Source organism: Lepisosteus oculatus, chromosome 4 (assembly GCF_040954835.1).
Source record: "Lepisosteus oculatus isolate fLepOcu1 chromosome 4, fLepOcu1.hap2, whole genome shotgun sequence".
NCBI classification, from domain to species: Eukaryota; Metazoa; Chordata; class Actinopteri; order Semionotiformes; family Lepisosteidae; genus Lepisosteus; species Lepisosteus oculatus.
In genome coordinates this window covers 36138917-36156669 of record NC_090699.1, presented here as the reverse complement: position 1 = coordinate 36156669, position 17753 = coordinate 36138917, and the positions used below count along the sequence as shown (strand labels likewise).

At 39.7% G+C, this 17753-nt stretch overlaps 1 protein-coding gene across 1 annotated transcript; it reads right to left on the bottom strand.

The window, feature by feature from the left end:
* Positions 1-6287: 6287 nt before the first annotated feature.
* On the bottom strand, positions 6288-16020 carry LOC102683924 (alpha-internexin). Its single transcript, XM_006630815.3, has 3 exons — positions 14925-16020; positions 11757-11881; positions 6288-8902 (listed from the first exon to the last, which is right to left on the bottom strand). Exons 1-3 carry the CDS (start codon positions 15984-15986, stop codon positions 8605-8607), a joined length of 1485 nt encoding a protein of 494 aa, XP_006630878.1. The 5' UTR covers positions 15987-16020; the 3' UTR covers positions 6288-8604.
* Between the last annotated feature and the right edge of the window lie 1733 nt (positions 16021-17753).

Here is a 17753-nt window from a genome sequence, read left to right as displayed (position 1 = left end):
CAACTCATACAGCCAGCGTACTATGAATGAACGGCACAGAGCTATATTACCACAACGGACCCAGTCATCGTTTGTGGTCTTTCTCATATTGTTGCAAGTTATATTGTTTTTGAAGTTCATTTGTTTACTTGCATGGATTTTGCAAAGAATATGACATAGCAATGAATTAATTTGGCACCAGAATTTGCCATCATCCTTTTTGCATTTGGTTGTCATGGTTTGTTGTATTAGTACAATCTGTTTTCAGAAGCAATCCAGTGTAATGAAGGATGAGCACTGTGGAAGCCTGCAATGACAGGTGAGGTGCGAATGTGTCCTTCACTGTAATTAATGGAATATTTCAGCCAGAGGCTTACATGTGACACTGCAAAGTGCTGCTGCCCTGGGTTACTGGGTTGTGCATCCTGAGGATTTAATTTTAAAAAGCTTCCATGCATGTAGGGTTGTCCCAACCAGGTATTTATAAAGATAAAGCATATAACATATTGTATAGTAACCTCCTGGAAACAGTATTTAAGGTGCTGTTTTGCCTGATCTATCCGTACTCAGGAAGTATAAAATTATATTTATACCATTTTTACAACTAGTCCCTTTAAAAAATAGGTCGGAACACCACTAGCAGAATGAGGGAATGGGAGAGGGAGCTCAACCCTGTTAAGACTGCCTATAAATCCAACATCTCAAAAAAAGAAATTTATACTCTGACACCACAGCCGAGTATTACAAATGCAGTACATGTATTTTTAAGCCTTTGTTCTGTTGTCCCAAAAACTTAAAATACAGCTAGTTGTAAATTGGCAATTTGTAAATTTAAAACAGGAATACTGTTCATCTTACTTACTCCAACATACGAAAACCCTACAGGACAAAAATCTAGGCTTTTGTGTTGTGTTCACAAGTGACCCACTGTACTCAAAATTCACTTATATTCTTCATGTATAAAAGGTGAAATGAACCTGTTATGCTGTGTTTGAATATGAACATACCATGAATACCTGCTCTGTTGGTTGTCAAGGTAATCCAGTTTCTCCGCACTTATTTCTAGTTGTATGTATGCCACCCACTCCCTGTAAAGAAAGTGAGGTTAAAAAATGAAAAAGGTCTTGTTTTACAATGCTGCCTGTGGTCGCTGTAAGCACATTTTAATTTAGCTTGTGTCTGACGGCTTTATGGCTGTGGTTTGTTGCACATGGCAGGGAGATGAATAGCTTCTTTGCCACTAATCAAAATGCAGTATTGATCTGGGGTGCTGATGGCGAGAGGATGTTTTATAGCCCTGTGAAAACAGGCACCTGGGGATTGCAGCTAGCAGTGATAAAACCAACCACGTCATGACAGGGGGAGAAGGATGGCAAGACACAGGAAACTAAAAAGAACACTGCCACTTCTTCTTCCATCTTTCATAGAAGTGGCTGCCCCCGTGGGTGATTCCCCTTTTCTCAAAGTCATCTGCTGCTGTAGTTTTCACAAATACAGGTCTCATTACCATGGTTATTAGAAATTGATTATCAGTGGTAGGAATCAAATAAGATGCAGGAGACCTATTAAAAAAACATCCTTTGCATGCTTTTCAACAGCCGCAGTAATGCAGCTTAAAAACAAAACACATGAATTAGCGATAAATTCATTTGCTTTGCTATTTTCCACACGCCTATCTCCTCCAGAAAATCAGCTTCTTCATAAGACCTTTAAAAATCTCATTTTAGATGAGGATAAAAGGAAAAGTGATTGAGACCATTAGAATCCCTCTGTCCTCATAAGGTTTTAAGGAGGCAATTTTTGCCAGATACCCGTAGGTTAACTGGAATAGCAGGTAATAATGATAATCCCTTAGCAGTAACATCAGAGGAGCAGTTACACAGGCACAAAGCAGACAGGAGGCCCCATGTGAGTTGAAAAGAGTAAGGAAGTAACTGATTCAGGAATATACTAGGTCTTAGATTTTATGTGGAGTTCTTCCTTTTTCCAGTCGCAGCTGGTGTGTTATGTCATGGTAGAGCAATCCCTACCTGCCACACCCCACTCAGCCAGCACTGCAGAGGTATAAATCTTTAAAGACCCGCAGACTGAGTCATGGGCTGCCCGGTCCCCAGCTGTGTGGACAGGAAGTGGGGGGGGGGGTTTCCCACTGGCCAGCACAGGGAGATGTGTGGGGGAGGGGAGGGATACACAAAAGGTCAGTGCAACAAAGAACTCAATTTCACTGGGGCACACCTCCGAAGGACAGGAAAATGATCATTCGGCAGTAGCCGTACAGATGTCGATCTCATGCAATAACACTGGGTTTTGGAAAAACCATTGACCTGGAAGAAAAAACTAAAATGCGATTAGTTAAATAATCATGGATTCTGTTTTAATGGCTTCAACGTTCATGCTTCTCTGTTAAAAGGTTCAGACCCGAGGTGACAGAGATTCCTGGATTTGTTCTATATAACTCTCGGTCAGACCAATCCATGCCTTTCTTAACTGAGGCAGTTGCAGCCCTACACTTAAAAAAAACTGTCATTTTAAATCGGTGATTTTTAAGTTCACTGACAGTTTAAAGTTTTTTTCATTTTCCGGGATCTCTGCCGACAAGGGTTGATTTTTATGCAACTGAAATGTTTTAAGTAGAATTGTATAATTCCTGTCCTAAAGCTATGGGACTCAATACCTGACTCACTAGAGCACTGATTCTAGCCCTTGCTTGTGTTACTATTTGGGTGCATTCATTTATTATCCTTTGTGCCGTTTCTTTGAATGACAGATGCAGGTTTCCTTATAGCCTGGGGTTTCAGTTAAAGAGCTGTAGAAGAAAGGAGCTTTTAGATTTTTAGATATTACCCTAAAGAATTCTCCATAGCTGAAATAGCTATGAAATATTGTTTTTCTTTTCATTTCTCAAGCCTTTAGATGTTTTATGTCTTAGACCATAAGAACATAAAAACTTAAACGAGAGGAGGCCATTTGTTCGATCTTGATCATTTGGTAGTTTAGTACCTTAGTGAGTGTAAAGTTTTGTCCAGACACTTCTTGAAGGAGACCACCATCTCTCACATACTCCAGATATCCGTAACTCTTTGTCCAAAAAAGGTTTTTTATTCTCATCTCTGGAATCTCTTTCCGTTTCTGTTTTTGTGAACCTTAGCATGAAAAAGAATGAAATAGACCCTTTAGTTATTCCAGCCTTACCCCTTAGGACATAATAGGCTTGTATCAGATCTCTATTCGTATATGACAATCCCCAAGGACCAGTCATCATTCTTGTCACTCTTCTTGCAATTGCGTCTGAGACTGTAATATCCTTTTTGTGTTATGGCGATCAAAACTCAGTACAATTATCTAAAGGAGCATCCTTGAGCATTCTGTCTCCTCTTTTAAATTCCACAATTACGCTGTATGTGGTTTCCTGCAGCACTGCATCACTCAGGTATCATGAATAGTGCATAGTATAATATCCCAGGTACTGTGTTTCCTGCTATTACAAACTGGATTAATCATTAAACATTTCAGCAATATCAGTTTTAGTTTCTGTATCTCCAATAACACTTTCCCAATTTTATGTAACACATTATATTACATAAAACAATATAAGAAAAAATGAAATCTCCCAGGAAAATAATGTCACATTTGCAACATATCTTCCTTACCTCATCATAAAGTGAGCTACTTACTGTACATCCATCTCTGCATTAGGTGGTCAGTAGCATACACCTACTGTTAAACCCAAAGAATTTCATTTTAAACTGCATGTACTCTCTTGCTTCAGCTGCCTGCCTCTCTCTTCTGTGTAATATTTTTTATTTTCATTTCTGTTATTCTCCTCTAGTCATGTTTCACAACTTTATTGTAATGTCTTAGTTACCTGTTAATGCAGTTGCCTCATGAATTTTTGCCCTTATCCTTCTAGCTCTGAAATTCTCCCTGAAGATTACAGGTCTACAAGGAACTAAAACTTTTATATTAATATATTTTGATATAGTAACAGCAGTGAAATATTTTGGAAAACATTGCAATTACTTTTAACCTCAGGATTATTATAAAACATACTTATAGCTTAACCCAGGATATTAAATTCCTGTAAAAATAATTTTGTGTTTGTAAAACAAATTCTACCTCCACACAAGATCTTTATTACAATATTATTCAGATTGGAAGTGCAACATAACTTTAAAAAAAAGGCCTCAACCCTCAGTCTGTTTAAAAACCTTGGGGATTTCCAGGCACTCAGCAATTACCTCTCGCAGTTGCTATAGAAATAAGTGGAGTCACACCATCAAAGCAGACACTCAGGGGACAGACCTGTTTTCTTTGCATCAGTGGATGTTATTATGCTCCTTTGCTGTGCAGTTAGTTTCTTTTTCAGCCTTTCTACTTTGAGTTTTTGGAATATGTTTTAGGATTTATCACTGTCTTTTAAGAATATCAAAAATCCCATTGTGAATGCGCTTAGTGTAAAATAATTCTACTTATTTTAGGTAATTTATTGACAGGGATGCAAACAAACAAGAAGGTAAGGGTTGGGAACTTAACCACACTGGTGCTGAACCTCAGGTTCCACATGTTGTTATAACCCGTGGAACCACCCAGGGAACAGGGGCGAACGCAGCAGTGTTATGGTCCCAAGAGCAAGGGCGTTGACAGTCCAGGAGTAGTGGGTAGTCCTCAGGCGTGGAGCGGGCTGACATGGAGCAGGGCCAGCCCGAAGAGAGACTGCCCAGGGGAATCAGCTGGTCTGTGGGAGCAAGGGCTGGTCCTCTTCTTCCCCAAAGGCACTGTCTGGATTCCTTATGGCTGGGGTCCAGGAGCAAGGACCTCCCAGGGTAAAGGACAGTCCACCGAAATCACCCGGATGCATGCAGGTGGGCTGGGACTGGACACAGGGAGGGAGTGCAGGACAGGGTGAGAACCTAGAGTTTGGGGTGTGCTTCGTCCAGGGCATAGTGCAAGGCAGGCTGGGCCTGGAAACTTTCAGTTGGGGTGGTCATCCAAGTGCACGCCAAGTGGGACATGCTCTTTGCAGGGGTCTCCACACCAGTACCTGGTCTCTACAGCGGACACGGGAGGCACGCCGCGATTGGACCGAGGCAGTCACCTGCTGAGGTCCGGGTATGGAGACTAACACAGTCCCATCCTCTGTACCTGGAAAGTCTCAGGAACAGAAAGGGCTCCGCTGGGAATCTGTAAGATGGCTCAGGAGTGAAGTGAAGTTCATATTAATGCCAGATCACCAAGGAGAGGATAAACAGGATAAATACCCCAGAGCAGCTGGTACTGTTTGACGTTTCACTAAAGTCAGAACCTCTGTATATCCTGTTTTCCTCCGTGATCAGTGCAGAGTGGAGGAGGGCTGCTGGTGGATGTAGCCATGACACACCCCACTGTGATGCAGCAGGGTGACTGTAACAGAGGTGCTTCAGAACTCTCAAGTCAGTGTTCATTGGTTGTCATACAGTATCCAAGACTGTTTGTTGGTTCCTATTTTAGCTTAGTCTTTTTGATGCATAAGAACAGGGTGTACTGAATAGAAATGTTCAGGTACACTTCTGTTAGTATAAGAAATTATTCAAAAACATCTCAGTATTCTTGGCTTTGGTACGAACATTTTAAGAACATAAATGTGCATTCAGAATGTAGTATTCACACATCCTGAAGTCATCTAGGTTTGAGCAAACTTAACATCTAAAGAGTCTGAACAGCCACATGAGGATGGTTGTGAATTAATAGAGAAGAACTCTCCTGAGTATGGGCTGATAAGACATTGTCCTGGGGGGGAGGTTAGGGAGCATTCACTCAGGTAGTTTTTACAACCAAATCCCACATTCAAATTCAAAGTACACCTCAGAACAACTTGCCTGTTTTACATGGCCCATGTAAGGACTGAGAAGGATTTTAAGAACTTAAGAAAACAAGAATAAAGAGAAAAATTGTATGGGCCACTGCATTTTGAAAAACATCTCCTTTGTGAGTTGGCACATGCTTACTGAGAACCACAGGTCATGGCTATTTGATTTAAGTGTTTCCACAGTTAGTTATCTGGGCTTTGAATCCTCATTACACGTCTCAGCGACCTCTGTTGAGAATTGGATTAATGAGGCAAGATGGCAGTTCCTCCAGATGTGTTAAGAACAAGCTTTAGCTAGTCTGTGAGGTAGGATGATGCAAATCTCCAGTCCCTGCTCACATGTGAATAGCTGTTGGGAGACTTCAGCAAAAATAAAATTAAAAGCCATTCTAATTCTTTTTAGGCAATACAACTGAAATTAATAATGAACCAATGCAGAAAAAAGGACACATTGCCATTGTAATTGTGTCAAGTCTTTATTGTGCCTTAGAGCAGTCAGGAAACAAAGGAAGAAGAAATATTAATTTCTTTCAGTCACTATCCTTTCAGTGCTAATATTCTACATTTCATTCTGGTTCACATGGAGGAAAAAACAAATCAAAGCAACACCTTTTCGGCATCACATACATTACTAAGCACACAGACCGCCAGAGTGGAAAAGCTGCTGGTGTTATTAAGGCATTTTGAAAAACCTACAGCATTCATTTTATCTTTTAGGTTTACATTTATTCTTAAATGTTTTCAGAGCTGGCCACAGATGCATTAGAAAAGGTTTGGCAGTGCACTCTTTATAGTTTCAGAGGAGTCCGTTGTAATGCATGCCACTCACCTGTGACTTAATCTCCCCTTTTTTCAATGTGACAAAATCTGAGCCCTAAAGTTTTCATGACAGCTTTGGGCAGAGGGTGTATGGCATCTCATACAAAGAGCAATATGAAAAGAGACTTTCTGCTACACAAGCAACATGTTTTGCTACAGGAGTGGCTCTGCAATACTTCATTGTGGGCTAGAGGAAAGTTGATCATGTCAAAGAAATCTCCAGCAATGAAAAGAGTAAACATCAGATTATATTTCTCTTACAAGCGTGCTGCAAGAAAATATACATTTTGTGTCTCTTAAGTATGTCTAAGTGGCACACATATCAATTTTTCTAAATTCCTGATATAAATAACAGTGTTATGCATATAGCGTCATACATGAATTACAAGTTCTAAAACTCTGCCTAAATTTTGTCTGAAGACAATAATTCTTAAACAGTGTACACTAAACGTGAATTTGGTTTCAGTAAGAAATAAGAATACCATACATCCAAAGAGGTTTAATTCTAAACTAGTTGAAGGTTGTTCACAGTTGCTGGTTCCCTTGCTTAAAGCTTGCTTTAAAACATTGTTCTTCAATATGTTGTTTGACACATGACCCCTCTTCTGACCACCACCACTGACAAATCGACCATCAGCTGTTTTAGTGAAACTCTTTTTAAGGCTAGATATGTGTTGTAACTAGTCTGTTGAACTGCTTAGGCTCAGATGGATCTACAACCTGCTCACCACAGTTTACAAGGGCTTCAGACATTATGGAGATTAAATTCAGTAGGCATTTGTTTCTACAATCAAATCCTGATTTTATCTGAAGTCATTGTGCTCACTGGTTCATACCAAAGTGGTAGTCACGGAGCAAACTTTTTATTATCACAGAGTATGTTGTTTTTTTGGAAAAATGTCATGCGGTTTAATGGTCATCATCTCAAGACACAGTCTTTAACACAACCTTTAGAACTGTGCCTTGGTATTCTTGGTATTAACCAACTTTCTCTCTCGTTTTTCTTAGGGTTTGTCTTGACCAGTATCATTTTTGGTATCCAAGACTTTAAAGATCAGGAGTTGTCGGAGAGAGTCCCAAATGAATGAGATGCAGAGATTCTTAAATAAATGCACCCTAAATCAGGCCTCCATCATCAGGTGAGCTCTGGCTAGCATTGTAAAAGACTGTGGCAGTGCTGTGTTGTGGACACAAGAGTTGCAGTACGTATATTAGTGTAACTAATTATCACCCACTTATGCAGTTCCAGCATAAACATCTGTAATGAACACAAACACTATGACTGATGACAGGAGTTTTTAAGGAGATCTAATGGGGAATGGTCAATGGCCCACACAGAACTACCATGCAAACATGAAAAGCACGACATGCACCTAATGATTTTCATCTCTTTCCTTCCCAAGAGGGAGTGAAACTAGGATCTGGCTCACAGTGTCAAGTGCAGTCTCAGAGAGGAATCCTGTTTTCAGTTGTGCACATATGGAACAAGACGAATCTATTTATGCAGCACTGTATGTGCACATCGTAAGGATATGTATGACATTGCAGCAGTAAGAGATTCAATTAACAGTGATTATACTACACTAGTGTCATGCTTTCAATACCAATGCAATTTTTGTTCTATAAAATGAATATGGATCTCAGTTGTTCTTTGTGTACAAACACCCCCTTTGGAATAGGTTTTTCAATAGTGATTATATGCTGAGATCTAAGGATAGGTTGGCATTGACAGAGCACATAATCAGTCTGAAACCCGCCATATTATTGTAACGATGGATTCTGATTTTGAGGAAAGGTCTTTGCTGAAGCTTGCTCACGGTGTTTCTACAGTGTTTATAAAAGAGAATAAGTGGGATCGCAATTGGATTGTTGAATGTCAAGATTCAAGAGAAACTCGGATCAGTGAGGGATTCCTCTCTAAGACTGCTCTTGGGTTGAGAGATGTAGCAGAGTGGGGTGTTTTAGTTTTTCTGGCTAGCAGGGTGAACCTCCCCAGGCTCAGTCTTATCCACCTTCTTGGTGGAGACTATGGTCTCCTCGATGATCTCCTCAAAGGTCTCGCGCTGGGTGGGAGCCTTCGCGGGCTTAGCTGGGGCCTCTTCCTCCTTCTCCTTCTCCTCCCTCTTGGAGGAGGAGGAGGCCTTGGAGGAACTGGTGTAGACCCGTGTCTGGTAGCCGTAGCTCAGGCTTGGACCCAGGCTAGGGGTGGGGAGGCTAATTCCAGAGCTGAATCGGGTCTCCTCTCCCTCCAGTAGTTTCCTGGTTGGGACAGAAACAAGCAACCGCAGCTTAAAGGGCTTGTACCTCACATTCTCGTTCGCTTCAGCCTTACCATATCCATGGAGCTGCCATGTGGTAGAGGTACTGTACTAATCAAGGTCCTAACCAGAGAGAAACCCCTTCTTTACTATGCAGGTACATCAAGGGTAGACAGCACATATAGAATTTTATTAAAACCAGTTCATTTCTTAAATTTATTCTTCGATTTAGTCTGGGAAAAAAAATATCACATAAAGTGGTTTGAGCAAAAAGTATGGGTTTCCTTTTGTAATCATAAAATGCTTTATGTCATTTAACAATGCCGCTGACAAACAGTATGACGTCCATAATTTGTCACATACTCTTGCAAGGAAACTGATACGTGAAGTTAGGAATTCAAGTAAAACAACAAAAAGGGCTGTCTGTGTTTTTTAATGTGAAGTAACATAAGATGAGTCCACTTGGCTCAGATTGTTAATTGTTAATTATCAATAATCACCAGCAATTTTCAATAGTACAGGCATTTCATAAGATGATAAAAAAGGATATTAGTACTTTAACATATTTTTGTACTGCGTAAATAGTACTTTATATGCCATCATCCAGGTGGGGCTTCACATTGGTGGTGGTGGAGGGGAGTCCCCATTGCCTGTTAAGCGCTTTGAGTGGAGTGTCCAGAAAAGCGTTATGTAAGTGTACGCAATTATAATTATAATTATATGGCAGTTTTCCTTCCTTTCTCTTAAGTAAGAAACAGTGGCCCAGGCATTGGGAATCAGCATGAATATCAATGTACAGCAGTAAACTGAAAAGTAAGTGCTTTGTTAAATGGAATCTTGCCAATATTGATAGTCGTTTACAGAATCTGTTAAAGGATTGACCTTCTTGTTGATTAGCCAGCTAGCTAGTACTGTACTGTCTGAACTACAAACAGAGAGCTAAGCAGCTTGATAAAATGATATGTAAGTTTAATGTGGTTTGAAAAAAAACATTTGTTGAATATGAATGTAAGTGAAGCGAACTACAATATCAAATGACCTAAAATCCGTGTTTTGTATCTATTTGTTCTTTTGAACATGGGCACATTTCAATAAGGGCATTAACTGAATTTCTCAGACTGCTACATACTGTATTTAATGTACAGAATATGTTTAGGAAAATATACCACCTATACTTATTTTCCTGAGTTTTGTAATGCTTCTTTTCTGATCAGGCTTATCATGTTGTAGAGGCTGATTTGGTTTAAAAATCTTCAGCTGGTAAATTGCTCTAAAACAATATGACATTTACACACTGTGTGGTGAATATTTAACAGCTAGATATGCAATGCCTTCGGAAGTGAATATTTTAGTTGTCATTTTCACTTTTCAATTGACTGTATCTGGTTCTTGCACGTTAAGGGTTGTATTTATACTCTACCCTTGATTCTGGTATGTTTGTGTGTAAAGGGAAAAGAGAGAGGATGTAAATTGTACTCTGTCTGAGGAGGGCCATGGAAGCTACTGTCCTCTCCAATATCATTATAGAAACCAGCCACTTTGACAGAACATTTATAATTAGGAGTCTGTGGTTGCACCTAATTAAAATATTTAGTGAACTATTCCTTTGCAACAGTAATATTTTATTTAGCTGATGATCATATATCAAGTGACTTAACGTTTGTACCTGTTTGTATGGTAGGGCATTTTACTGGAGTAATCAGTTTGCAATACCTTACTCAAGGATACACCACTGAAAATGTTAGAGCCTTCCTTGATGGACTGTGGCTCTTGCGTAATTGGTTACTAAAGTCCCTTTTCCACTGGTGTTAACCAAGCTGCAAAATCAGCACATGGTACTCTTCCAAAAGGGTTTTTTCTCTGGCTGTATTGCTCAGGCCAAGCAAGAACCAAGCCATGAAGCTGTAAGACGTTTTGAAGGGCAGTGCTTGCCCTTTCAAATGCTTTGACACACAGAAGGGTGACTAATATCTGCAGACAGGAGCCAGGGAGAGAGGTTGCTTTTTATTAACTTGCCCCTGAGTGGATAACACTTCAACACCTCTTTAAGAGGTGCTTCAGAATGATTTCTTGTTAGCCAGGTACATGCTGCACACTGCTGAAATTTCAATCGCTGCTGTAATTGTATATGCCTATTACATAAATAAACAGCATGTATACAGAAGCAGCTGTATTTTTCAAATGTCAATGCAGAAAAGACTGAACCAGCTGTTTTTTAAGTCGGAAAGACTAGGGTCAGTGCAATGTGACAAGTGATACAATTAAAATTTGTGAGTGCATTAATATGAAACACTGCCCTAAGGTTTTTTCCAAGATTGTGCTTCCCTATTACACCATTGTATTGTATACAGACAAAATGAACCACAGAATTTCAACCAGTAAAAAAGAACCCTAACTAAATAAGATGCCATCTCATTGAATGGAGCTTTATCAGTCCCCTTACCAAGGAAGCCACAGGACTAAGAAAACTATGTACAGTATATGATATATCATTTATATTTTAATGTCATAAATCTATTTATTCATTATTTCTTGGAATACAAAAAGAGACCATTAGGCTATACGACTCTCACTTCCTTTCACTACTGTGAATTTTGAAAGCTAATATCATTGAGAGTCACTGTCTTATCCCTATCAGCCTGCCAGCAGATGTTTACTTCTTTTAACTTCACAGACACAAAAGTGAGTTGCAGTTGAGGACTGGGAGTGAATGCTGCTTAGATTTCTTTCAGAGTAAAAAAAAAAATCTGTGCGTGCAAAGCTGATAAAATTCAATTCCATGTGCAAACGTATCAGTGCTAGAGTGTGTGATGTTCCTCCTGGGGCTGGAATTGGCAGTGCATGTGACACTGTACCTGTAAGCTGCAATCTCGATGTCCAGAGCCATCTTGACATTCAGCAGGTCCTGGTACTCCCGCAGGTGGCGGGCCATCTCACTCTTGGTGGTCCGCAGTTCGTTCTCTAGTTGCCCGATTGTATCCTGTACAGGAGGCAAGAAAGGCAACCCATTTTCCATTTCAAGTACCTCTCTGATCACTCACAGGGTCGCTGTGCAAACAGCTAATGGTAACCACCATGATATCAGCAGTATTTAGAAAACAAAATTATATCATGTGTATATAATCGCTTTTACCTATACAATACAAATACTTAATTAGAAGGCAAAGATGTATAATACGACCCATTATTCCATAGGAATACCAGCATAACTTATCTGTCTATCAGAGGTTAGTGTCTCCAAACATATCTAATTGCAAATTTTAGACCTTCAAATACTTTTTGAGTTCCCTCTTAAAATGAATTCATGAGGAAAATAACAGTAATTGATTAAATACCTTTTACTATAGAGTATATTTATTACTCAATTGAAGTGTTTTACTGTGTAAACGGTATGCCACACTTTCAGTTGCATAAAAATATATAGATCAATGTTTTTCAGTTCAATTTATAATTATTTGATTTATAAATAAGTGGATTTTTGCTTAAAATGACTTCTAAGTCTATGGCTCAGAGGTTACCATTGCTGCCTTGCAGTACTGGGGCCCTGGGCTCACTTTTGGACCTGGGGTGCTCTGTGTGGTTTGTATGTTCCACCCATGTTCACGTGGGTTTCCTCTGGTTTCCACCCACAGTCCAAAAACACACTGGTAGATTAATTGGCTTCTGGGAACATTGACTCTGGTGTGGGTGTGTGTCTGTGTGTGATCCCTGCGATGGACTGACATCTCATCCAGTGTGAACCTTGCCTTGTGCCTATGGCAGGATAATCTCCAGATCCCCGTGACCCTGAATTGGATGAAGCCGTTAGAAAATGGATTGGATTCCCCTATTCTTTTCACCCTTTTAAAAAGTACCAAAGATAATGGTTAGTGTTTCACTGCGATGTGTCAAAATTTGTAAGTTTGATAAACTAATCTACAATTAATGGATTAATAAAAATGGTTTAAAAGAACAGCAATGCTTCTCCAATCTTACTTGGGCACACCACAACAAATCTTAATCTGATTTCTATAGGTGGAACCGTGCCTAGTACACCAGCGGAGAACTCACTCCATCATCCCGGTTTTAAGGATTTAGAAGCTGTAATACGTAAAGACGATTACAGGGAACTCTGGGAACACTGTTGTATTCTTACGTATTTTTAAAATGTGGAAATGTGGAAATACTGCAGTCATACTTAATTAATGTGGAAATACTGCAGTCATACTTAATTAATATCAACACAATACAATCGGTGTGTATATATTATATGAGTGTTTGTATGTACGGTATATTCAGATATGTCTGTTGGTATGTACCTGCTGATTTATCACTTGTCAAAGTAAAAGAAAAAAAACTAAACACTCAGACTCGGTGTTTTTATATCACAAAACTATCCTAAAACGATCTGAATATTTGTTGTTTCCCACTGCTTCCGCTGTGATTTGACAGCTTAATCTTTACGTGGAATCTTCTTAATCAGGTTTCTGCGGAGCCGTCAGTTAACCTTGTCGCTTTACTGCTTCAGCACCATGGCCAGAGCTCCTGGCTCTAACAGCAAGAGCTCGAAGCTTCTCCGGTTTTAATTGTCCCTTCTTGCAGTGCTTTTAATTATTCTGTAGTATGGTCAAATGTAGAATTAAAAGGCAAATGTAGCGATCCTGAGAAAATAATTTTTAGTGTCTTGTATTTGGCACAATACGTGTATCAATGCAAAGCACAATCGAAGGTATTCTCGGGGTAGTTAAAAATTGCCGTCTTCAGAATAATAAAACGCACGTCACGAGAGGAATGCTAGTAAAACGGCAGAAATTGGGGATATTGGCGATACTCGTGCCCTCTGTCCATGGTGCTGAATCAGTATTTCAACTCGGCAAGAAAGGTTAAAGGCACCACACAGCCCCGTTAAATGATAATAACCGTACTATAATTAAAATTAATTACATTGTTCCTAACTTATTTAAGTAATTGAATGATGGGCGTTTACAGACGTTAAGCAAGAATATACAGTTTTAATATTATATATATGTATAATATAACGATATAATTATAGGATGGAGTACGATCCAGATTTAATAGGACATGTAGCGCGTTAACTTTTTAATATTTCCTAATTTATTTACAGACTATTGTTTAATATTATTTGAATAATACTTCATCTCATTACAGATCACCTATTTCAAATTAAGACAGGGAATGGTCGGAGAACGTAGAGTTTTAAAAGTTATTTGGTAATAAAAAACAATATATTCTTTGCCTGAGAGTATGTAATTCGTTTGTTCAAGATTAACCAATTGTTCTAGAAGACCACCGTGTATTCAATAACCAAGCTCTAAATAAAACTTTTAAACCTTTGTATGCGTTTATCTTTGTTTAATAGAAAACCGCAACGGACAAGTTTTCAAGCGTTTTCTCTTTTGAATACCACACTTAAAAAACTTCAAAGATGTATTAAGTACAAGCTGTTTAGAGCATCATGAAATCTTCAATATTTCACAATGGAAATGTGGCTCATTTAGTAAAACAACTGTTAATCTTGAAGCTACACCTACAGTATGGCTAATACTTTAGTGTTATCCCGTTAAATTATTGATACAAATAGTATGTGTGTGAGTACACTGTGGTCATAGCTGGTGATCTTAATGTAAAAGATTTGACACCCACACCTCCAGTTTCTTTAAATGAAATTAGCCGTCCTTTCCAAATGGTCGGGTGATCTCGTTAGTGACAAGGAAGTTTATTTTATACATTTTCAGCAGTATTTGTAAATTTTAATGATTCAAAGCTAGCTTTTTTTTTACTCTCTCAATAAGAACACCGGTGGACAGACCAAAAGCACTAACCTGGGCTCTAGTAAATTCGGCTGCATTGAATTGTGGACAAAAAAATACACTGACGATTTAATAAAAGTTTTTGGTGTCATCTATTTTTATAAATTTTTAAAAACTTGATTTTCGATACATTGAGTGACGTGACGATCATGTTCAGAGCTGTTCAGAGCTGTCATGAAGCGCCATACAGTGGCTGACAGGCGGTTGTCTTACCTGGAAGCCCGAAATTTCGTCATTATGCCTGTCTTCCATCTCTCGGATCTGCCTTTCCAGTGACTCGTTAGTGCTCCGGAGGCTCTCGACCTCAATGGTCCTGGACTGCAGTTGCCTCCTGAACTCGTTTATCTCTTCCCTGCTCGCCCGGATCGCCTCGTTGCTCTTGGCTGCCTGTTCACTCAAATTGACGAACTTGGACTTGTACCAGTCCTCGGACGACTGCAGGTTCTTAGCCGCCAGGGACTCGTACTGGCCTCGGATCTCCTTCAGCGCGGAGGTGAGGTCCGGCTTTGCCACCTCCATCTCCACGGAAACCTGGGCAGCCTGGATCATGGCCATCAGCTCCGTCACCTCTTCCTCATGCACCTTCCTGAGGAACGAAATCTCATCCAGGAGCGATTCCACTTTCTTCTCCAGGTCCAGCCTCACCATCGTGGCATCGTCCACGTCTTTTTTGTAAGCCTTCAGGGTCTGCTCGGCCTCTTCCCGAGCCCTGATTTCATCGTCATACTTGGCTCTCAGCTTCTGCAAGTCGTCTTCAATGTTGTCCCGGTCGATGATTATCTGCGACTTCTCGCCGTTGATCTCCTCCAGCTGGGAGCGCAGTTCTCGGATCTCCTGCTGGTATAACTCAGCTAGTCGGGACGGCTCGCTCTGCCTCTGGCGCAGCGCCACCAGCTCGGTTTCCAAGACTTTGTTCTGCTGCTCCAGGTTATGCACCTTCTCGATGAACATGGCAAATCGGTCATTAAGCCCCTGCAGCTGCTCCTTCTCATTCGTACGAATGATTTTGAATTCATTGTTGAGGACGGAAGTTTGGGCGAGGTCGATGTTTTCGCTGGACACCGGCGAGAACGACGAGCGCCCAGCTCTCCGGTACGAACCTAGGGAAGAGGCGCTGCTTCGGGAGAGAGACTGGGATCTAAATCCGCTGGACGAGATGGAGCTCCGCGAGGAGGTGGTGCTGCCCAGCCGGGAGGGAGAGGCTGAGAAGCGTGGGGAGTCCCCGAAAATCTTCCGGTAAGAGGAGGAGACATAGTAGTCCGGTCCGTAACTCATCTTGGCGTCTCGGCAGAAGGAGAGGAGCGCCCAACGCGCCTTATTTATATACTGTAGCAGGACCGTCCCAATCAATAATTAACTTCATGTGAAAGAAACGCTCGCCTGTTATCAAGGGGCGGACGTTTCGGTCAAAACATTATTTGCACTTAATCAAAAAACAAATTCGTATTTATTATAATTCTAGAAGTTGTAAACTATTTTTTCACTTCCACATTTTTGTGAGTAGTGATTCTAAAAACTACAGGTTTTTGTAAAATGGGAGGTTTGGCAAATGGAACTGTCCATTTTGGTGCAGTGCTGATGTCAGCGTGAGAGTGAATTTTTTAGCTTGTTCAAGAGCCAGTCATGTCTATGACTGTCTCATTTTTGTGCCTAATGCATAACCTAATGAATCTATCTCATTTTAACAGTCACCGTAAGCGAAGTATAACAGGTAATAAGAAAAACACTTTCAATATGCTTTGGAATTTAAATCTTTATAGGAAAGTCCATTTTACATTGTTAAATAGGAATGTGGTAGACAACTATTTTATACACAATACTGCATATACAGTATTCGGAATTTTTTGTTCTAGTTGTGTAATTGTAGGTTTTATTATGAAGGAAGCCATCGGCGTTTTCCTTATTGTAATCTGAAACTGGTATAAATATAGTTTTGCATTAATTTACATTTCTATGAGGAAATCTGAACATCGGGAAAATATTTCCCGTCTTCTTCCACATTACTAAGCCGAAACAGGCTTTGAGTTTTCCAGGAGAACCTGATGAACGCCTTTCCAGTCAGAAAGTCTGCGCTGCCCCCTGTTGGACTTAAGAATTTGCTGCAAAAAGTCCCGCTGTTGGGAAAAACGTGGTACGCTTTATGAAAGAGTTGTGAAAATGAAATTCCGCAAGAAAACAAGCAAATCATCTTGGTTTTATATTGCATGGGTACAGTGTCAGTTCCTTGGGGAGCTTTTATTAAATTAAGTTGCTTTTTTAAATACAGAAATGTAATGATGTACATTTTATACAGTGGTTCTTAAAGAGTATGGCGGATAACTTTCATGCCTTTTCATGCTCAAGCCTTGCACATGTCACCTTATTCCTTATTTAAGGAACCTTATTTTTTAAAAACAGAAAACATTATTTATTGATTTAATTTTATAAAGGTAAGGACAAATTTTACAAGTTTAATGACAAGTTTAACCGAGGTAACGAAAACTTGCACAATGTATTCAAATGTTTTAGTTTTTTCAGGTGCACGAGTAGTTTGCAAATAACTTTTATATTTGAAATGTATGTTTAAAATTCTTCAGCAGCTTTTTCAGAACATCTTGCTTCAGCCTCTTATTTTTGTTTTTCATTTCGTAATCAAATAAAATGTGGAGATTTATGTTGGCCATACATTTATCTGAAAAAAACAAACATTTGCATTTTTACATTTTGGTCTATTTTCAGAAGGTTGGACTTTAAATAACGCCACGGAACCTTTCGTTAATGCCATATTAAAATCTTATTCAGTTTGCACATTTTTAACATGAAAAAAACAAACATATCATTTGGTATGACATAGTTAAAGAATGTAGTAGTTCAGGTGGGTAGCTGCGTCAGCGTCAGCATGCGTAGGCTGCAAAGGAACAAGTAACAGGGTTTATTCCATGCTGAAAAAAAGAAGAAAGAAAACACAACTTCTTCAGGTGTGCTTTCTCACACCTGAAGAAGGCTCCACGGGCGAAACGTTGTTTTCTTTCCTCTTTTTTTCAGTACAGTTAGAGAATGGAC